Source organism: Trichosporon asahii (assembly GCF_000293215.1).
Source record: "Trichosporon asahii var. asahii CBS 2479 unplaced genomic scaffold scaffold00056, whole genome shotgun sequence".
Classification (NCBI taxonomy): Eukaryota; Fungi; Basidiomycota; class Tremellomycetes; order Trichosporonales; family Trichosporonaceae; genus Trichosporon; species Trichosporon asahii.
In genome coordinates, this window is record NW_014040868.1 from 1119357 (window position 1) to 1140018 (window position 20662).

Sequence of the window (20662 nt, forward strand, 5' to 3'; positions counted from 1 at the left end):
GAACTGCCCTTATCCACCAGACCCGATCTGTGGAACAACAAGCCCCTCCCCAAGTCTATGGTTCTCTTCGAGCCGCGTGACCAGATTTGAAGGTGAAAAGCTCAGTACATGAGGCACCTTGCGACAACAACACTTTGATGTCCTTCCGCTTGCACTCCTCATCATCATTCCCCGCCATGGACTACTACGACCAAGAAGGCCGCCGAGTCTTCGAGTTCCTCGCTTTCGAGCATGGCAACTTCCGCGGTTTCCTCTCCATCACCACCCTGCCGAATGTTCTCACAAGACGCATCCCTGCCCTCGTGTACTTCGACTTCGTGGACGATTTCCCAGACATCACCTTTATCAGGCCAGGTAGCAAGTTGCTCGACCACATCACCCCTTCCAAGACGCCGCGACCGAATCCCCTCAACGGAGGGAAGCTCAGACTGTACTCTGACACCGAAGTGCCCTGCACGCTGCCGTGGAGGCACAAACCTCTGCCAAAGTGGAAGACGTACTGTACAGTATCTCTAGCAGCCATCTGTACCGTTGAGCTCGTCCTGTCTGTCTGCATGTTACTGCGACCGGGTCTGGGAGCTTCCAACCAGGGCTACCGCATGGAGCACCGGAGCGAGGTTGCCAGACCATGGTTTTATGCCGAACCTACCCCGGGCCGCGTCACGGCGTCGGCATCGGTACCCTCCCTGCGGAGCCCCAGGCACGCGGTTGCCAAGCACCAACAACCACATCGAGGCATGTCAAGCATGCGTTACAGAGCTCCACTACGAGTTGTCCAGAGCATACGGGTTTTCCCCCGTCAGCATGGGAGGGAAGCGCCACGGTCAGTTTCAACAGCAAGTTTCAACAGCAAGGTTCAACTCACGACCCAGACGTAGTAAACGTCAATTTTCGGGTCCTCGCCTTGCGTCATTCTAAACCTGGCAACGAAGGGGAGGTCTCGAATCTTGGCCCCGTCGGCGGTCCGGTCAAAGTCAATGTCGCCGAGGGCTAGATATGTGTTGTCTTCGGTCTTCCAGATATGCGACAGGCGGTGGACTTGGTTGGTCCGCGTGGTCATGCCCCAGATACGTCCCTCGAGGATCTGCTTGTGGCCCTGGCGCGGAGCAACAATGTTGAACTTGGCGTCCGGCGTGAAACAGCCCATGTACTCGTCATGCGTGTCGTAGTCGGACACCCGGTAAAAGGTCTCGATACGCTGTGCCACAGCTGGAGGAACGTCGGGGCCGACGACGGTCATGTTTGGGAGGTGTGAATGGGGACGCGGGTTGATGGAATCGGGAGCTGCTTATAGGCTGCTGATCACCGAGATAGCGGGACAGCGTTGCCCCACCTCTTTCGCCTCCACGCATTCTTTGAGTGGGTGGGCATATCGATTCCAGCCTAGTATCCCGTCAGTTGTCGGTGGAATGAACGTGTGCGGATTGAGGTCATGTGCCGCGGGATGCGGGACCATTCCGCACAGCAACTTGGTTGATAAGTCGGTTAGCTTAGCATTTACCTCTGCATCCAGGACGCTATCATGGTAGCTGTGGATCCCGACGTTCCCCCTCACATCGCGCAGTTCGTAGACAGGTTCTACAAGATTACAGACGCGGGCGACCACGATGCGTACCTCGCCCAGTTTGAGCCGGATGCGACCTTCAACGTCCTCGCCCCGCGGCAAGGGCACGATGCGATTCTGGCCGGACGGAGATGGTCGTTCGCGAACCGTGGCGCGGACCAGGTGCACCGCTGGTTCCACATCTGGTGTCCCGAGGGGCCCAATGTCGCCTTTGTGCACGGAGACAATGACTTTACAAGGAAGGACGGGGTGTTTGTCAATGTTCCATTCATCGCGAGGATGACTTTCAATGGCGACCTGAACAATCTGAAGATCAAGGACTATTATGTCTGGGTCGTGAGTGGACACCCATTGCGACGCTGACAGCAGCGCTTCCCCGAGGGTGAAGACTACTCCGCCCTGCCCTCGGACAAGGACCAGTAGCTGTGTAGCAGTGCAGGGGTGCGGTGATGCGGTGATGCATAATGGATTGTCCGTGATGCACAGTGGTGCACAGCACATGGTGAGCGGTCACGTTACGCCCATCGCCGCTCGAGTATATTACGGATGACGCCGATGGCCTTTTCGAGTCTTACTCATCTTCAACAACAGCCGACCATGCGATGACCGAGCAACAGCAGGACGAGCTCATTGCCCTCGACGTGAGTACGGCTTCCGCTGATTTACTGACCTTCTAGGCGATCTACCCCGGTTGCGTCGACGCGCATGGCGACTCGGTGAAGTTATCCATCCCGATTCAGGTCGACGGTCAGCACCTGCCCCCGATTCGCGCCACCGTCCGCCTGCCTCCGACGTATCCGAACGAGGTACCGCCGGTGTGCACGGAGATCACCTGCGACTGGCTTGAGGCAAAGACGCTCCGGGCCGTGCAGGACAAGCTGCCCGAGCTCTTCCAGAACGAGCCGGTCCTGTGGAGCTGGTGGGAGTGGGTGGGCGATGGCTCGTTCCTTTCCGAGCTGGGGATCAACCTCGCAACCCTGCCTCCAGAGGTGCAGGTGAAGATTGCCGACTTTGACGCGGACGCCTCGCAGGCCGAGTTTCTGGACCAGGCGTACGCGTGCGGTATCTGTTTCGAGTCAAAGAAGGGCGGGCGGTGTGTAAAGCTCCCCTGCTCGTGCGTATTCTGCCAGGAGTGTATCGTCGCCTTCTGGTCGCTCGCGATAAAGGAGGGTGCAGTCGACAATGTTGTGTGTCCGTCTGTCGAGTGCGTCAAGGAGCGCCGAGTTCTCGATGCCGCCACGGTCGAGGCAGTTGTTGGCCCCGAGGCGACCAAGCGATGGCAGAGGCTGAGCGAGAAACGTCTCGTCGACCGCGATAAGCGATACTGCTTCTGCCCGCGAGAGCTGTGTGAAGCGCTCGTCTCGCCAAAGGAGGCGGATACAAAGAAGCCTACGTCCACGACAGGACCGAAGAAGGTTACGATCAGCCTCGACATTGGCAAGAGCGACGAGCCGAAGCGGCCGTCGATGAGCGACCAAGCCCGCTGGGACAACTATCGGCAGTGCGGCAAGTGTGCATACTCGTTCTGCTATCTCTGCCGCGCTCTGTGGCACGGGGCACACACGCTGTGCGATATCAAGGACACGAACCGCGCGGTGCGCGAGTACCTCGAGGCGGACGAGGAGGGCAAGCGCAATATCGAATTCCGCCTCGGACCGCGGAACACGGAGGCGCTCTTCGCGCTGATCCGTGACTACGAGCGCGAGCAGGAGGCCCTGAAGTGGATGGAGGAGCACACGACGCCGTGTCCCTGCTGCAAGGCGCAGATCGAGAAGAGCGAGGGCTGCAACCACATGTCGTGCACGCGCTGCAGGTCGCACTTCTGCTACCGGTGCGGCGCCACGCTCTCCATCGCAAACCCCTACAAGCACTACCAGCAGCCTGGGGACTGCTACCAGAAACTCTTCGATTACAATCCCAACCAAGACGCAGGGGGTTGGGTCCACTTTGGCGACGGCTGGTTCTAGACAAGTGTTGTGCGTGTGTAAAACTATAGATGCATTTCGGATTATAAACTTAGGACAAATGTTCGATCAGTTGTGGATACGGCGGCCAACGAACTGGAAGCTGCGTGCCGTGGGGGCGCTGGCGGAGGTACCGCCTCCGTTGCCACCACCATTGTTGCCGGCGGGAGCTGCAGCGCTGGTAGTCGGCTGAGCGGCGTTACCACCCTGAGGGGACTGAGCAGGAGTAGTAGTCACCGTGTTGCCATTGGCGGGAGGGAGCGACGACGACATGGGAAGGATGGCGGTCGAGCGCTGGCCCGAGGGCTGGGCTCCACCGGCACCACCACCGCCCGGCGTGCTGTTGGGCGGAGGACCGGTGCTGTTACCGGAGCTCGTGCCGTTGTTCTGCGTGATGAGGATGAGCGGACAGGTGGGCGTGCGGAGGTATTGTCCGAACCTCTCGGCGGCCCAGAGCACGACGCCGTTCGTCCATCCGAATCCGACCTGGACGGTGTACTCGCCACCGCCGCCCGCGGCATCGAGGTCGGTGATGTTGAACTTCTCAAACATCTTGCCGCCCTCAACGCCGGGCTCCTCGTGGTATGTTCCTGTCGCATTCAGCTCGGACAGAGGCAGGCGTTGCAGCGTGCCATTCAGCTGTCCACCGGTCGAGTACCAGGAGCAGAAAGCCGAGTTGAGGTATCGTGCCGCGATCTCGAGCGCGAGTCCGCGCGGCCAGGGCAGTGTGCCAGCAGCAGCGTTCAGGAGGTGCTGCGTCTGGTTTGCGTATGTCACATTACCGCGCGTCGAGGCCGGCTGGGGTGGGAGCTGCGTCTCGTTCATTCCGAGCTGGTTCGGCGTCACAGCACTAAAGTTGGTCAGGCTGAGCTGGGGCAGCACCGAGGCGTTTTTGATCGTGCGCTCAAGCGTGTCCAGGCCCTTGATGGTGGTGTAGACGTGCAGCGGCCAGACGTTGGGGAAGTCCCAATTGAGTCCCGAGACGAGGTACGTTGCAGCGGCAGGCGCGCCGTCGTACTTCTGCAGCAGGTAGCGGACGCCCGAGGCCATGCGCAGCGCCTGCTCCTCGGTCAGGTTCGAGGGCGTCACGTTCTGCCACAGCGGCCACCAGCCGCCAGCAGTGTAGAAGGGCGTGCGCTTATTGTCTGTCGTGTTGAAGTCGTAGAAGAAGGCGCGGTCGCCGTCCCAGTTCAGGTCGAGGAGGGCTTCCTTGAAGTTCTGAGCGAGCTTGCGGTGCTTCTCGGCAGTCGTGCCGTTGCCGCCGCCGGTGTTGTCGCCTCCGCCCATCGTCTGGTTGCCCATCGAGCCAGTGCCAGTGGAGCCGGTGCCAGAGCCTGTGCCCTGGCCGCCCTCGGCGCCAGCGTTGCTGCTGCCGCCGTTCTGACCCATGCCCGGGGTGCCGGCGCCGGTACCCTGGTTCGAGGTTGCGCCGTTCTGGCCCTGGGCACTGGTGTTACCAGTTTTGCCAGTGCCCGTGCTGCTGCTCGTGCTTCCGCCAGTGTTACCGGTGTTTCCAGTGTTTCCACCGTTGCCCGTGTTGCCACTGGCGCCGCCCTGGTTCGAAGTCGGTGCGTTGGGGTCGGCGTTGGGGTCGCCCTGCTGACGACGCCACCAGCGACGGCGCATGCCTCCTCCGTTCGTGCCCTGCGTCTGAGTAGCGCCGTTCTGGGCCGGAGCGCTGCCCTGCGCGTTCGATCCCTGCTGCGAGCCCTGCTGGGCCCCACCCTGCTGGGTGGCACCCTGCGTCGTTGCCTGTTGCGGGGGAGTGGAGCCCTGGGCAGCGTTGGTCTGAGCGGCCTGGGTCGTCGCGGGGCTCGGCTTCATGCCGCCAGCGGCGCCAGTCTGGTTAGACCCCGCACTGCCCATTCCTCCGCCGGCCGTGGTCTGGTTGCCGCCAGTCTGGTTGTGCTTCGCCCAGGTGTCGTACATCTCAGCGAGGAGGGCGTGGTTGCCTGCCATGAGAGCGTTGAGGTCACGGGGATGATGGCGCGGAGGTTGAGCTGGCGCAGCGCCTCCTCGTTGTTCGACACGTTGGCGACGGGGGTCTTGAGCCAGCGCGCAGAGTAGTCCCATCCCGACTCAGCACCGGTCGCGAGCTCGGCATACAGATCGGCTTGCTGGGAGGCGTTCAGGGGTGGCTGGGCGTGGTTCACGGTGTCATAGTCCTCGACGTAGCCCTCGGGCCGAGGGGCCGAGTTGTTCACGGCGTAGTGCGCGACGGTGTAGTTCTTTCCGCTCCAGGGCGAGGTGACTTGGAGCGTGCGGTTCTGGTGCCACCAGGCGAGCTCGCGCTCCATGGAGGGAAGCGCGCGCTGCAGGATCGTCACGTTACCCGTCTGCTTGATGTACTCGTGCACCATCTGGACGAAGACGGGCGGCTGCGAGCGGTTCAGGTAGTACTTCCTGCCGCCATTGGGGATGAAGCCGTAGTCCTCGATCAGGTCCATGAAGTTCTGCAGAAGCGACCAGGCATAGTATTCGAGCTTGCTGGCCAGAAGGCCCTGCAGGATCCAGTAGCTGTCCCAATAGTAGACCTCGCGGTAGCGGCCGCCGGGGACGACAATGGTGTGGTTCAAGGGGATCAGGGAGTAGTCGCATGTCGTGCCGTTGCAGAGGCGGGATTGGTTCGATTCGCGGATGAGCAGGTCCCAGTACGAATCGACCTTCTTAACCCAGGCTGAGTAGATCGGGTCGGAGATGTTGCTCTGCGTCGTGGCGTTTGAGGCGTTGCGCTGAATCGCGACCTGAGACAGCTCCTGACCTTCGCCAGTCGTGTGCTTCAAGACAAAGTCGACAATCTGACCGGCAGTCACGTTGCCGTTGATCGTAGAATTCCAGGCGGCGAACACATCGGCCTGCGACCCGTTCGTGGGTCGGTCGACAAACGTCTTCGAGTCGGTGAAGACGCCGGAGAGCTGCACATCCTGCAGAAGAGCGCCGGGACAGTACGTCGCGTTGCCGCCGTTGTTGCACCACCACTGCGGAGGAGGCGGGTTGTCCTGTCCGGGCACGACTGCTGATGGGTCGCTGGCGCTAGGTGCCGCCGTGCTGACCGAAGTCGAGGTGGGAGGTGCGCTAGTGCCGCTGCCGCTGTTGCCGCCGGCACCGGCACCTGCTGCACCAGGCGTGCCGCTGCCCGCAGGGGCAGGTGACTGGACGGCCGACCGGCTGCCCGCCGGCGCGCCCACGCCAGAGTTGACGGGGAAGCAGTAGGCGTAGCGCTGCCCGCAGGGGCAGCCTCGCCAAACCCAGATGTGCCCTGCTGGGGAGGTTGATTAGCGGCTGCGCTAGGCGAACCGGCAGGTAAAGCGGCGCCGGCCGCGTTCTGCGCTCCCGCTGTCCCGATCAAGAAGGGGAGGAGGACGAGCATGAGCATGTGAGAGGGGGTGAGGGGTGTGGGAATTCGGAGCTCGACGACGGGAAGCGGGATGGCTGGTCACTTGTTCTTTAATAACAACCGGCATGCACCGCTGGGCAGAGAAGAGGGCGGCAACCCGGCAACGGCGTATCTGAGGAAAAAGTCGAAATGCCGTCTCGCTGCTGCGCTCGCGCGCTTGCTTTGATTCTTGGCACCCGGCGCTGTCGTCATCGGTCCGGGCCCGGTGGAGCTGCGAGGCTTCAGGCTTTGCCTTTGTCTCTGCTTCGGGCAACTGCTGCACCTCGTGCCCCATACTCTTTCATCTCCTCGTCATCGGCGCACGACGCTGGAATGCGCCGGGTCCGACTCCGGATGCTGCGGTGGGCGATGCTGTACGTGAGTCCTAAGCTTGAGCTTATGGCATGAGCATCTAGAAAGCACCATCGGCTAAACACACTTCTCTTATCAGCGATCGTCACTGGCTAATCAGACTATATCAAGCATACCCGCTGATCGCTCTTGGCGTCAGCGTGATCGACGAAGGTGCGGCTGACGTTGGACACGGCGCTGAGGGCGACACAGACAAGTAAGTACCCAGCCGGAGCACCGGATTCCTCGATCGACAGGCAAATTCCAGGCTGGCATACGCTGACATCAGGGGGGAGTGCGCCGCGAGATCTTGTCGTCGACATTTTATCTGGCCCCAAGGATGAAGAAAGTGAGGATGACGATGACGATCATGACGTACCCTGGATATTTCATCTGGTGCCCCGCAGCCCTTCTGTGTGTCACCTGAAAAGCGTGGAGACCACATGGTGCGGAGACTGCTCCCGACTCCGTCGTCGACTCGTACATCCCCATTCCACTCTGTCGGACCGCGGCTCGAGGCACAAGGTCCGTTCTCGTTCGAGGGACAAGGCTCTGATGGTTAAAGTTTGCGCTCCGTTCCCAGAAAACCCACCGAGAACAGAGCACAGAGAGGGCACGCAGCTAAACTGCACTCCTTCTCACGGCCATTGGGGAACCTTTCTGACCGGTGACACCCACTCGCGACCTCAAGGTTTAAGCTCCCATTCAACGGGCGTGACAGCCAGTTGTGCCCAAGGGCCCATCTTCGGCTCTCATGTACTCTCCATCCTGACCTTGTATCCTGACTTTTCTCGACCTGACCTTCGACCTGATCTAAACCAGACCTCTACCCGTGAGCTGTGTTCGGGTTCGGGCGGGTTCTGGAGTATGTGTGCCTGCTGACCCGAGCTGACCCAAGGTAGCAAGGGCCGCAAGGTTTCGATCAGTAAGCATACCGCTTTGCATCATACCAACAGAGCTAACTACGAGTAAACGATGGGCGTGTTGACGACGAGCGGCACGAAGCGCAGCGGCGCACGTTCTGGCTCCTTTGGCTTGGGCTTGCTGTACTCGATCGGCGCGTTGACAACCAACGGGACAAAGGGAGGGCGCTCGTCCTGCGGCGTGACGAGGATCAGGTCGTCCTCGTCCGGCTCGATCGTGGGACTCAGGGCCGGCGTCGTCGGCTCGGGTGGCGAGAGCGTGACCGCCGACATGCCCGCGAGGTCCGGCGTGTCCGTCAGCGCCAGAGAGGACATGGACAGGCTGTGCGACAGGGCCTGGTGGCTCTGGTGGCTGCTCTGGATGGCGGGCGTGCGCTGCGTCTTGAGGCTGAGCGTGCTCTGCTTCTGCTTCAGGCTCTGCACTCCCTGGAGGTTCTGGAGGGCCTGAAGCTGTCTCTGCTTCTCCTCCCTCGAGACCGGCGGGGTGGGGAGCTTGATGAGCGACTTGCGCTTCGCCGATGCGCTCGCCTTGGCGACGGCGGCGGGCGTCGTGTCCATCGATCGCACAGGGAGGGGGAACCAGCGCTGCTCGTTGAACTCGTCCGTCACATTCGGCACCTTGCCTTGGGGATAGAAGGGCTTGTCCCGTCGCTCGGCGGCGCGCTGCATCACTCGCTCCGCCTTGTCGAGGTAGCTCTGCAGCGGGCGCTTCATGTAGCTCTAAGCCAGCTTGGCCTTCAGCTTGGCGCCGGTCTGCAGCCGTGTCTGCCCGCCGAACCGCAGCCAGACGTCCTCGAGGCCAAGCGGGCGGCGCGGAGCTGCCGCACAGACCCACGACCCCGCCTCGGGGTTGAAGCGGTAGTCTGGCAAAAGATTGTGCCCCAGCGTCGCGATCAGGCGCACGGCGGCGATGATGTAGTCGACCTCCTCGTCCGAGTGCAGGTAGTTGAACGAGATTCGAACCCACCCCGGCTTGATACCCTCGTAACCTTGGAGGATGGGGTGACGGATCGCCTCACTCTGCGCCTTGGTGTACGAGAACAAGAGGTGCCCATAAGGCCCGGTGCAGGAGCACCCCGATCGGGCCTGAATACCGAATAGGTCGTTGAGAAGCGCGACGACAAAGTTGTGGTGCACGAGCTGGCCGCGGGTGTATGCGAGCGTGAAGGAGACCGTACTGACGCGCTCCGCGCCTGTGTCGCCCAAAATCTGGATCTGAGGTACCTGACGCCAGGCAGCGAGAGCGCGCTGGACGAAGTTCCATTCGCGCCTCTGGATCGTCGCCGCACCTACAGCGTCGCGGAGCCGGAAAGCGAGTCCTGCTCGGATACTCTCGATAATGGCTGGCGTGCCGCCCTCCTCCCTGTGCTCGAGGGAGCCGGTGTAGTCGACGACGTCGGGGCCAACAAAGTCCACAGTCCCACCGCCAGGGACTGCGGGGCGCACGCCCGCGAGGTCCGCGCGGCGCACAAACGCATCGCGAACAATCAACACGCCCGGCGTGCCTGCGCCGCCCGGGAGCTTGTGCGGGGAAATGAAAAGAGCGTCGGCGTCACCAAGCGTGACGGGGAGGTGTGGGGCTGCGGCTGCACAGTCCCAGCACGAGTAGGCGCCGTGCGCCTTCAGCAGCGCCGTGAGCGCGGGCATGTCGCTGATGATGCCCGTCACGTTGGAGGCGGCGGAAAAGGAACCAATCTTGAGCGGCCGGTCGGCATAAAGAACCAGCTGGCGCTCGAGCTCGGCCGCGTCAATGTTGCCCCTCGCGTCTTCGGGGATGAGGACAACGTCGGCAATGGTCGCGCGCCAGGGAAGGTCGTTGGAGTGGTGCTCGTACGGACCGACGAAGACTACGGGGCGGTGGTGAGGGGGGATCTGGCTGTCGAAGCCATAACGAGTGTCGAGTTGGGCGGGAATGCGGAGCCCGATCATGCCGATCAGCTTGTCGACGGCAGCGGTCGTTCCGGACCCGCAGAAGATGAGGGACGTGCCCTCTCCGGCACCGACGGACTGTTTGATCCACGCACGGGCATCTTCGCGGAAGCGCGTCGTCTGCTGCGCCGTCCACGACGCCTCCGAGTGCGTGTTCGCGTACGTCGGCATGACGCCCAGCACGAGCATCTCCTCGAGACCGAGCAGGGTCGTGCCAGACGCCGTTGAGTCGGCGTGAAGCAGAGGCACCTGGTAGTGCGTCCCGTCGATGCGGGTGCGGTGGCCGATGGTGCTCTCTCGGATCGAGGCGATCAGCGGGGACTCGCTCTTCTCTTTCCGGGATCGAGAGAACATGGTGTGTCTGGAGGGGAGCTAAGACTTGCAGAATGCAGACGCGGCGCACGTCGATATATATAGCCGTGGGCGAGTCCAGCGAGCACTTGGAAATCCGAACAGCATCCTCTTTCGGCTGTCTGTCCCAGGCCGAACACCCAGGCTCAACCCAGCCTCGTCCTAGGTTTGACATCTAAGGCTCTCGCCCAAAATACGAAGGATCACCGCCCCTACCATCGCACCTGACCTCGCACCTGACCTCGTCCAGTGCAACTCCTGTAGCGCATTGGCAACGCTGTGTGCCAACGATGTGGACAGGGTCGAGGGCAAGCTCGAGGGCAAGCTGAGGACTCCCACTGTAAGACATCAGGAAGCCACCAGCCCACAAAGGCACGATGCTCTTTCTCGGCGCCCCCACGAACCTTCAAGGTTGAGAGCCTGAGCGCCGAGACCGGTTCTGTGCGTGCAGGTGCGCACGGTGCGCAGGGAGTGCAAGGGGGGCATGGAGTGCAAAGTGCGCAGGGACAATAAGGCGGCCCGAGCTTGCGGTGCATGCACGGGTCGACGGGTCTGCGGGCCGCTGGGACGTCGACAGTCAGTGATCCTGGAGTGGACAGCAGCGGTTAGGTTTAGTGAATGGGGACTACGCTCGTTCTCGGAAGCACGAACGACCGACATCCGCAGGCACGGGCGTGTTCTGTGATCCTGGTGCTGCAATGTCGCAGGAGGAGACAGGAGAGCTGCTGTAAGCTTGAGAAGATTATCGGCAAATAGAGTCTGGACATGCCAGGATATGCACTGCGTACACAATAGGGGCCACAAAGTCACCGCCGCCACGCCCGTGCGTTGAGTCCCAGCAGTGCGCCGAGTGCCCCGTGGTGGGTAACGTTATCGTTCCCCCGCTCAGGGTGGCCCAGAACCAAATGCCCAAATGCACCCAACCCCACGCTCGAGTACACGGCGCCACGGGCCGAGTGTGCGAGTCACCTGAAATCAACCTGAAGTACGTGAACATCTCTTAATGACATGTTACGATAACCCTGGGTGGGACCGAGGGACCCACTGCAAGGCGGCGTGCGCGCGTAACGCTCGTGCGATATGAGAGTTGCAGGGTCATCTTCTCGTTGGGTCGCCCATGAGCCGTCCTGTGTGTTAGAGCAGCATTACGACGTTTACGACGTTTACGGCCTTGCCGTCAGCGGGCATGCTGCGACACCGGCTGTTAAGTCTGGGTAGACGTTTCGGGTACTAGTCAGAGATGTCCCGTCGGCTTTGCATTCATTAATGATTGGCCTTAATGCGAGCTGGCCTCTTGTCGCTCTCGTTGATCTCGTGAAGGGAGGATCCTCCAATGGTCTTGTTTGATCGCCTGAAATTGGGAGAGTTGTCTCGGGTGTACAACCTCGGTCGCACGGTCGCAGGGTTCAAGAGGGAGGGAGGGATTGGGGGCCCATCTGGACTTGCGACGTTTCTTGATATCCATTGCCATTCTCACTGCCCCACTTCCAACGGAGGCTCACTTTCAGGTGACCTCGTCTTGACTATTCGGGGGCGCGTGCACGCGTGCATCGGACGTACAGACGTCGTGGGTCGTGGCTCGTCAGGTGGTGGTTGGGTGCGGGGTACGTGGTAGTGGCCAGGTAGTCACAAGCGCGGGGCGAGGTCAGGAACGACACATGCAATGTTCCGCAGGAATGGACCATGAGCGAGAGGAACCAGGAACTCTGTCGCGGGTACTGATTGCAACCTCTTATGCACGTCTTACGGCGTCCTCTTCTCAGAATAGTCGCCGTTGCGTGGAAGGAGGTTCATCTCATGGTCTTCAAGGGCGTTTGCATGGTGGGCCATGATGTTGACTGGTCCGACGTGGGCTCGGCAGGCAATTGGCAAGGGAGGGCATCGACGAGGAACCAGCCAAAGACCAACGGGAATGCGAGAAAAGGGGCGGTTGCCAACGTTTGCGGTGTGACAGCTCGAGAGTTATGCGATCATGTCCCGTCAACTGCGCCGGGCGGATGATGCGACAACGATGCAAGGTTTCATGACCCGAATGGTTTCGCCTACTCGATTCTACCGGGTCTAGTCCGTCTGAGTTGTTTCCAGCTGCGTATGAGTTGTTACATGGTGCGAATGCGCATTGAAGGGCATGCATTGGTCCATTTGCACGAAACATGGACCTCTCGAACGAGTGCATCACGTGATCCGGGCTTCGACTCGGTCGGGTTTTCAGTTGCGTGCTCTTGTCGACGATGTTTGATTCGACGGCGGTGCCGAACTCGGACGCCTCCAACGCCCAGACGACGCCGCGTCGACGCCGAGTCTGGGGCCCGCCAATGACAGTGGTCTCTGCACCTCGCTCATTCCGAGCTTCACTGCTGGTGATGGTGTTATCAAGGCGTGATCAGTGGAATTGTCCGACGACCACAGACAAGCGGGCAAGTCGAGAGTGGTGACCATGTATAAAAGTCGTGCGCAGCATGAGACGAGGAGAACCCATACACTCTGGACTACATACACGATGTCGCCGACGATCTACAAGTCCGACTACCCCGCGCCGCCGCTGCCGACGTGCTCCGTTTTCCACTACCTCTTCCCCGCCGTCGACGGTCAATCACCCCTTGAGCGCTTTGACCCTGCCCTCCCGGCCTACATCGACGGGCTCGACGGACGAGTGCTTACTCGCGGCGAGCTGCGGGACGGTGCGACCCGTCTCGCCGGCGGACTGCGCCAGCTCGGCCTCGACCGCGAGGATGTTGCGCTGCTGTGGGGCGTCAATTCGCTTGAGTGGGCCAAGGCAGTCTACGGCTGCATGGCCGGCGGTCTGACCGTCTCACCCGCCAACGTTGCCTACTCGCCCAAGGAACTCGCCCACCAGATCAACAACTCGGGCGCTCAGATCGCCTTCATTGACGAGGCCCTCCTCGATCGCTTCAACGAGGCGCGACCACTGCTCGAGCGCGAGTTTCCGCCAGAGCGAGTCATCCTCCTCTCCAAAACCCCCGTCGCCGGCCCGCACCGCTCCGTCACCGAGATCACTGGCGAGCCGACTGAGGAGTTCTTCGACGGCGAGCGGAGCCACGCGACCGCATGGCTGTGCTACTCGTCCGGTACCACCGGACTGCCCAAGGGCGTCGAGACGACGCACTACAATTCGACGTCGGAGCTGCAGGCGCTCAACGTGGGCGCGCGTCAGATCCGGTCAGGGCACGACGTCGTGCTGGGCGTCCTCCCCTTCTCGCACATCTACGGCCTCGGCATGGTCTTCCTGCAGACAATCGCGCAGGGCTGTCCCGTCGTCATCCTCCCGCGCTTCCAGGAGCTCCCCGCGCTCGCGGCCATCCAGCGCTTCCGCATTACGCATGCGCTGTTCGTGCCGCCGATCATTCTGACGCTCCTCAACTCGTCCAATGTGCGCAAGTATGACCTCTCCTCGCTCGAGACGATCACATCTGGCGCTGCGCCCCTCGGCGGCGAGATCGCTGATGCATTCGGCAAGCTCCTTCCTGGCGTCACCATCATCCAGGCGTACGGCATCACGGAAACGTCGCCCGTCGTGTGCACTGCGCGGGCGGACGAGTTTGCCGCCCGTCCCGGAGCGGTCGCGACGTGCGGCAAGCTCCTGCCGAACTACGAGGCGCGCCTGGTCGCCGACGGCGTCGACGTGCCCGCTGGCGAGAGGGGCGAAATCTGGGTCCGCGGCCCAACCGTCATGAAGGGATACCTGAAGAACCGGGAGGCGACGCGCAAGGCCATCGCGCCGGGCAACTGGTACCAGACTGGCGACATTGCAGTCCGCGACGCCGACGGGTGGTACACGATCGTCGACCGCGTCAAGGAGCTCATCAAGTACAAGGGCTTCCAGGTCCCGCCTGCCGAACTCGAGGCGCTCCTCCTGCTCCACCCTGATGTCATCGATGCGGGCGTTGTGGGAGTCTACGACGCGAGCCAAGCGACGGAGCTCCCGCGAGCGTACATTGTCGCCCGCGAGGGTGCCGAGACAGCTGCTCTTGGCCGGAATGTTGCTGCATGGGTCGCTGCCCAGGCTGCGAATCACAAGCGTCTGCGCGGAGGAGTCGTCATCATCGACCAGGTGCCGAAGAGTGCGGCGGGCAAGATCCTTCGGAAAGAGCTGCGCGTCCGGGCACAGGCCGAGCTGGAGGCTGCCCGAGGCGGCGTCGCGAACCTGTAACAGTAGACAATAGACCACTAGACACAATGCATGTATCACTAAGACGACCATGATTCAGCGATGAGACGATTGGCTTGCTGCAATTGCCGAGCGCGATGAGCGAAGGTTGCCGATGTCAGAGGATGGTGGCCGAGGTGCGAACGAGAAATGAGGCTGACCCTTGTCTTCCGAACGTCGGAAAGTTGCAACGCCCAGATCTGCCATGGCGCACCGCGATGCTTCCTTTCTCACGCAACAGCTACAGTTGAGACAACGACGTCATATGCGAACTCCTCCGCAGCTGACTGATGCATTACTCATAAACAGAGTCGTGAGAGTGCATAAAAGAGGTGCGCTCGCGCTAGCAAGGAGCACAGCACAATGTCTCTCACTCGCAGCATTCAGCAGCTCACCCGCCTCCGTCCCCTCACTCGCACCATGTCCAGCATGGCCTTTTCGCCCAAGTTCCCCTTCAACCGCGCTAGCGGCATGGAACCGCCCGCCGAGTTTGCTACCCTCCGCGCGACCAACCCCGTCTCGCAGGTGCAGCTTTACGACGGCTCCCTCGCCTGGCTCGTCACCAAATACGAGGATGTGATCAAGGTTGCGACCGACGAGCGCCTGTCCAAAGTCCGCACTCGTCCCGGTTTCCCCGAGCTGAGCGCCGGCGGCAAGGCTGCCGCGCAGGCTCAGCCCACGTTTGTCGACATGGACGCGCCCGATCACATGAGGCAGCGTGGCCTCGTCGAATCCTTCTTCACCCCCGAGTACGTCGAGTCGCTCAAGCCCTACATCCAGCGCGTCATTGACGAGACGCTCGACAAGATGGCGGCCAAGGACAAACCCGTTGACTTCGTGTCCGAGTTTGCACTCATCGTGCCCTCCTACGTCATCTACACAATCCTGGGCGTGCCGTTCAAGGACCTCGAGTTCCTCACTCATCAGAATGCCATTCGCACGAACGGCTCGTCAACCGCCCGAGAGGCGAGTGCTGCCGCCGCTGGCCTCATCGACTACCTCGGCAAGCTCGTCGATGCCCGCATGAAGGAGCCCAAGGACGACCTTGTCAGCACCCTTTGCAAGGCCGTTGAAGCCGGTAAGCTCGACCGCACGAGCGCCGTGCAGGTCGCATTCCTCCTTCTCGTTGCCGGCAATGCGACCATGGTCAACATGATTGCGCTCGGTGTTGCGACGCTGGCCAAGTACCCCTCCCAGCTCGAGCTGCTCAAGGCAGATCCCTCGCTGGCCGCCAACATGGTGCAGGAGCTCTGCCGCTACCACACCGCAAGCGCCATGGCCCTGAAGCGTGTTGCGCTTGAGGACGTGGTCATTGGTGGTAAGACGATCAAGGCCGGCGAGGGCATCATCGCGAGCAACTACAGCGGAAACCGCGACGCGGACGCGTTCCCGGACCCCGACACTTTCGACATTCGCCGCAAGTTTGACAAGGACCCTCTTGCGTTTGGGTGGGGGCCCCACCGCTGCATTGCGGAGCACCTCGCTAAGGCTGAGCTCACCGCTGTGTTTGAGACGCTGTATAAGCGTCTTCCAAACCTCAAGCCGGCCGTGCCCATCGAGGATATCGAGTACAGTCCCCTCGACAAGGATGTCGGTATCGTCTCGCTCCCCGTCACGTGGTAGGGCAGAGGTCGTATTGTTGTAGAAGGATCAAGTGGATAAAAGTTGAAACGGGATTGTAGGGGATAAGTCTATGACATGCAACGGAATGTGTTTCGCTTGGTCATCACTGTGAACGACGCATTCTGATCGAGATCAGGCACGGCCTTCTGATATGCTTGCAAGCTCGTTGGACGCTTGCATGTGCGGCTGACGGAAGAGAGAGATGTCAGAGGTGCGTTCGGTGATCAAAAGCGAGAAGGTCGCCCGAGATAAGTTTAGTCAGCAGTGGAATCGCAGAGGTTCGGGAATATTCCGGCGAATTTTCACCTCGGCCTTGGCTGACAAATACCTGGCTCCAACATCGCCGAGCTCTTCCTTCGATGCATATATAACGAGCTCGCTTCTCGATCACTTCTTGATTCTGCAAAACTTTCATGTTCCGCAACGCTGCGCGACACACCGCCCAACACATCACTCGAAACACACCCAAAACAGCCACCACAGCCAAAAACATCGCACGAATGACCACCTCTGCGACTAACAACGCTGCCAACGACGCCGCGGCCGCCCGCCGCCGCATGGACATGGAGACCATCAAGGCCCACTTCTCTCTGCCCGCTTCTGCCGAGGAGCGCGCCTGGCGCGCGCCCTCTGAGGGCATGACGAGCTTCCACAACTCGCACAAGTGGGAATTCAACCACGCCTACCAGCACGCCGAAGACCTGGACGGCAAGCCGCTCGCGTCCTTCCTGAGGCAGTGCTACGGCCTCGTCGTCCACCTGGGCAACCACCACCGAATTGAGGAGGCCCACATCTTCCCACTGCTTGCGCACAAGCACCCCTCCTTTGCGCGTAACGCCGAGCACGAGGACTTCCACCACCAGATCCACGACGGACTCGAGCGTTACTCCAAGTTCCTCCGCGAGGGCATCGAGGACCCGAGCAAGTACTCGGCTGCCAAGCTCCGCGAGACGCTCGACTCGTTCCGCAAGCCTCTCTTCGAGCACCTCGACAAGGAAGTCGAGGATCTTCGGCCCGAGAACCTGAAGAAGCACGGGTTCACGCTTGCTGAGATCCGCCGCCTCCCCTTCCACTAGAGCATTAGACCATCTTACTCAAAACATCATTAGAACCTCTAGAGCAACTGTAATCACGCATAATTGTAACTTGCTAGACATCAGAAGTGTATGCATGTACAAGCATCTTCATCATTGAAGCATTAGAGCAACTTCCACATTGTCCGATACTGGTTTCACTAACCACAGCTGCAGCACGTGACCACCCAGGACCACGCAACCCGTTCGACCCTAACTCACGCCGTAAGCAGTACGAGAAAGCGTGCGCACGAGCAAACGTGCGTAATCCTCCGGCCCATGCACGAGGTCGGGTGCACGCCGGCTGTCCGGGTGTCCGTATATCCACGCTCTCCGCCAGCTCCGCCGCCGGTCCGCGCAGTTGTCCGCAGACATGCGCGATGTACCGCAGATAACGTTGTTTTGGTCGTGTGCTTGCCGCTAAATAGTGGGTGATCTGCGCGGCACGCACATCTTCCTGCAACGCGGGTACCTCGTGTCTGTGCCTTCGCGTAAGGTTGCATTCCGGGGGTTGTCGGACTCGATACGGTGGGAACAGGAACAGGCAGGAACATGCATGACCCCACAATGCGGCCAACTCATGGCCGTCGACGCACGACGCCTGCTTCCATTTCGAGCATGGGGATCCAGGAGAGGGTGTAGTGACGGCTTGGTCGCGCATCAGGTTGGGAGCTGCGAAATTTGACTCTGGGCGGGGTTTCTGTACCTGCGTACCTGCCCCAGAATGGCGGTGACAGAGGAGGACGGGACTCGGATGCAGCTGTTCAAGTGCTCGAACGCAGGACCAAGCTGCTTCAAAACGTCGGTGGGCGGAGAACTCTAACGCCTAGGCTGTCAGCTGCCGTGAACACAGCCTCGGACTTGTTCGCGGGCCTGGCTGAGACCTGTGTTCTGTGCCTCCTCCAGAATGCAAAGTGCGCATAACTCTAACGTCAATGAGAGACGGGAATCAGTGCTTGGGGGACTCTTCAGAATGCCAGGCGTTCATCGTGGTGAGGCCCCCCGCTTCAGTGACTCTAGCACGGTCAATTCATGTTCAGAGCTATCAGAAGTGGACTCATCACGCAAGGAACGCCGCAGTCCTTCACTTGCCATCAGACACATGCTGAGCATCTAGCGACTAATGAAGAGAGTATCCATGCGCTGACGTTTTTAAACGGATACGTGTAAGATCGAGGGTCTATTGATAATGCAGTGATAGTGTCCGCGAGATTTCTGGCTTGCTACCTGCGCGGGTGTCGCGCCCTTGACAATGATACCCACTCCAGATTCGTATCCGGGATAGGACCGAGAGGGGGGTACACTGGCTCTGGAAGCGGACCACTGAGAAGAGGATTGGGCGGCAGCGGGCCAGGATGCGCGGCTGCCCACCGGCCCGCACGAGCCAACAACTCGCCCTCCGTCGCTTTGGCCGAAACGCTTCCTGTGATGATGCCCATTCCGTACTGCGCCAGGCGATCTGCTGTGGGCATGTAATCACCCAGAAAACCAACGTCCACACGGACGAAAGCCTCCGGAGGCGGGTACGTCCCAGCATCGATGCGCAGGCGGAATCCGGCGATCAGCGCCGCGGAACAGTAGTGCTTCGCTTCCTCCAGCGTCAGCGTCTCGGATACACGGGGAGGAAGCACGGCGCACGCCTTGCAAGTCAGCATGTTGTCGATCACGAAGATACACACCTTCTTGAAGACGCCCTCAATTGCTGAGTCGCAGATGCACTTCCATAGCTCATAGCTTGGATACATGGCAGGGGGGTTGAGAAAGTTGATGATTGATCGTACTGCCGTTTCTTGTCGCAGACGGTCGCGCCTAGGGTTAGCCTTGAATCGACGAAGATCACTTGCTCTTGGAGAACGACGTCGATGATGGACAGGTATAGTCCGTTTATCCCGACTTTGTCCCAAGGAATCTGCCCTCGGAGAGCTTGATGAATGGTATCACTCGCAAACTTTGCCCCGACCTGGAATAAGTTCGCGTCGAGGGTCTCGGCGGCGACGTTCGGTGGTCCCCAGCAGGCGGATGACCAGTCGGACCTGGGATAAACGTAGACCGGGCGGCCGGCAGGGAGTGCACCTAAACTGAGAGCTGCCATTGCGTCAGTTATATTACTGTTGAAAGACTGAAGCGGCGTGAATGGATGTGCAGGTGTTGAGATGCGAAAGTAGAGTAGTTGAGTGCGGTTGACTCATCATGTGCGGAGGTAGCCCTAGCAACCGCAGCTGTGTTTGAGCGCAAGGAAGGTCACCCCGAGCTCGATATTACCGGCGATATGTTGGACCATCTCCACCATCACCGCTACTCCATGAACATCTGGCGTGAGGGTGGAAGGCTGAAGTATGTTTTGGTTCATCCGCATAACCCCGGCCAAGCCCCTCCGTTCAATCCTGCTGCTGTCAAGTGGCTGGTGCGCCGGCTTGCTGAGGCAAATGGCGTGAACATGGCGGCCGACGTCGAGCTCAGTGGCGTCATGAGAGGAGAGACGTACACCGTTGTGGGTACGCAAGCGGCAAGCATGACTTGTTTGCGACGGCCTCGTACTCGCGGTCCTTGGGGGGAAACTTCGAGGGTCAAATGCTGCGAGGCGTCGCAATTCCCGGACTACACCTGCTGGCTCCGGTCGGTTGTCCCAACCTTCTGCTGGTTCTTCATGGTTTCGCTGCCAAGGAGCTCACTCGTGGTTGGGGGCGCAACCTCCCCCTCGGTCCTTAAAAGCGCCAGGAGCATGATGTACGGCGAGATCCATTGATCGCCAACTCTGTGTAACTATACTGGACTCAAATGTGAAATCTCACTTAATCACATACACATCACGATATGGTCGCGGTGGTACTTCCCTAGCCCCTCCGTGTCCAGCTTTGATTGCACGCTGAGAACGATGCGCTGCTCGTCGCTCATAATGCTGAACTCTCCGTCCGCGAGACCTGGAATTGCCCCCCGACGACGAGTGCAGACGTGCGGGAGGCGGGTCTCGACGTCTCCCTTCCACACCCCGGCTGGAACGGTTGTAGAGTCAGACACGGTGCGCTCGACGCCCTCTGGAGCAGTGTCCCGCTGCGTGTTCCTATCAACCGAAGCCGGGGAAAAGTCGAGCACCTCGTATCCGACGGGTTTGCCCTCTTCCATGACGAGACGTACGTCGCGGTACAGCGACACGCTGTACTTGTCGCTGACTCCGGCGTCGGCGCGCACGAGCCTCGAGTTCTCCGGTCCCCATGCCTCCCACTCATACTGCCTCGCGACGAGGTCCACATCGTTGGCCCAGAACGTGCGTCCCTCCTCGTCCTCGGTCTCGAAGCGCTCTGCTTGCTGCGGGAGCGCCAGCCGCATTCCGCCCACGGCA

The 20662-nt window shown here is 60.7% G+C and overlaps 8 protein-coding genes across 8 annotated transcripts; 4 read left to right on the top strand and 4 right to left on the bottom strand.

The window, feature by feature from the left end:
- Positions 1-164: 164 nt before the first annotated feature.
- On the bottom strand, positions 165-1240 carry A1Q1_03728 (uncharacterized protein; the record flags this gene model as incomplete). The annotated part of the gene is made up of 3 exons (XM_014323478.1): positions 165-435; positions 501-592; positions 866-1240. The coding sequence occupies 3 exons, from the start codon at positions 1238-1240 to the stop codon at positions 165-167; spliced, it is 738 nt and encodes a 245-aa protein (XP_014178953.1).
- A 282-nt stretch (positions 1241-1522) lies between these two features.
- Positions 1523-3531, top strand: A1Q1_03729 (regulation of translational termination-related protein; the record flags this gene model as incomplete). The annotated part of the gene is made up of 2 exons (XM_014323479.1): positions 1523-1900; positions 2242-3531. The coding sequence occupies 2 exons, from the start codon at positions 1523-1525 to the stop codon at positions 3529-3531; spliced, it is 1668 nt and encodes a 555-aa protein (XP_014178954.1).
- A 66-nt stretch (positions 3532-3597) lies between these two features.
- Positions 3598-6904, bottom strand: A1Q1_03730 (uncharacterized protein; the record flags this gene model as incomplete). The annotated part of the gene is made up of 3 exons (XM_014323480.1): positions 3598-5436; positions 5505-6660; positions 6717-6904. The coding sequence occupies 3 exons, from the start codon at positions 6902-6904 to the stop codon at positions 3598-3600; spliced, it is 3183 nt and encodes a 1060-aa protein (XP_014178955.1).
- Positions 6905-8068: 1164 nt separating this feature from the next.
- A1Q1_03731 (aminotransferase, class V) lies at positions 8069-10461 on the bottom strand (the record flags this gene model as incomplete). The annotated part of the gene is made up of 2 exons (XM_014323481.1): positions 8069-9041; positions 9146-10461. The coding sequence occupies 2 exons, from the start codon at positions 10459-10461 to the stop codon at positions 8069-8071; spliced, it is 2289 nt and encodes a 762-aa protein (XP_014178956.1).
- Positions 10462-12958: 2497 nt separating this feature from the next.
- On the top strand, positions 12959-14629 carry A1Q1_03732 (AMP binding protein; the record flags this gene model as incomplete). Its single annotated transcript, XM_014323482.1, has 1 exon — positions 12959-14629. One exon carries the CDS (start codon positions 12959-12961, stop codon positions 14627-14629), a length of 1671 nt encoding a protein of 556 aa, XP_014178957.1.
- Positions 14630-15055: 426 nt separating this feature from the next.
- Positions 15056-16249, top strand: A1Q1_03733 (cytochrome P450nor; the record flags this gene model as incomplete). The annotated part of the gene is made up of 1 exon (XM_014323483.1): positions 15056-16249. The coding sequence occupies one exon, from the start codon at positions 15056-15058 to the stop codon at positions 16247-16249; it is 1194 nt and encodes a 397-aa protein (XP_014178958.1).
- A 413-nt stretch (positions 16250-16662) lies between these two features.
- On the top strand, positions 16663-17325 carry A1Q1_03734 (uncharacterized protein; the record flags this gene model as incomplete). Its single annotated transcript, XM_014323484.1, has 1 exon — positions 16663-17325. The coding sequence occupies one exon, from the start codon at positions 16663-16665 to the stop codon at positions 17323-17325; it is 663 nt and encodes a 220-aa protein (XP_014178959.1).
- Positions 17326-18271: 946 nt separating this feature from the next.
- On the bottom strand, positions 18272-20649 carry A1Q1_03735 (uncharacterized protein; the record flags this gene model as incomplete). Its single annotated transcript, XM_014323485.1, has 4 exons — positions 18272-18338; positions 18586-18910; positions 19042-19407; positions 20127-20649. 4 exons carry the CDS (start codon positions 20647-20649, stop codon positions 18272-18274), a joined length of 1281 nt encoding a protein of 426 aa, XP_014178960.1.
- Positions 20650-20662: the final 13 nt, after the last annotated feature.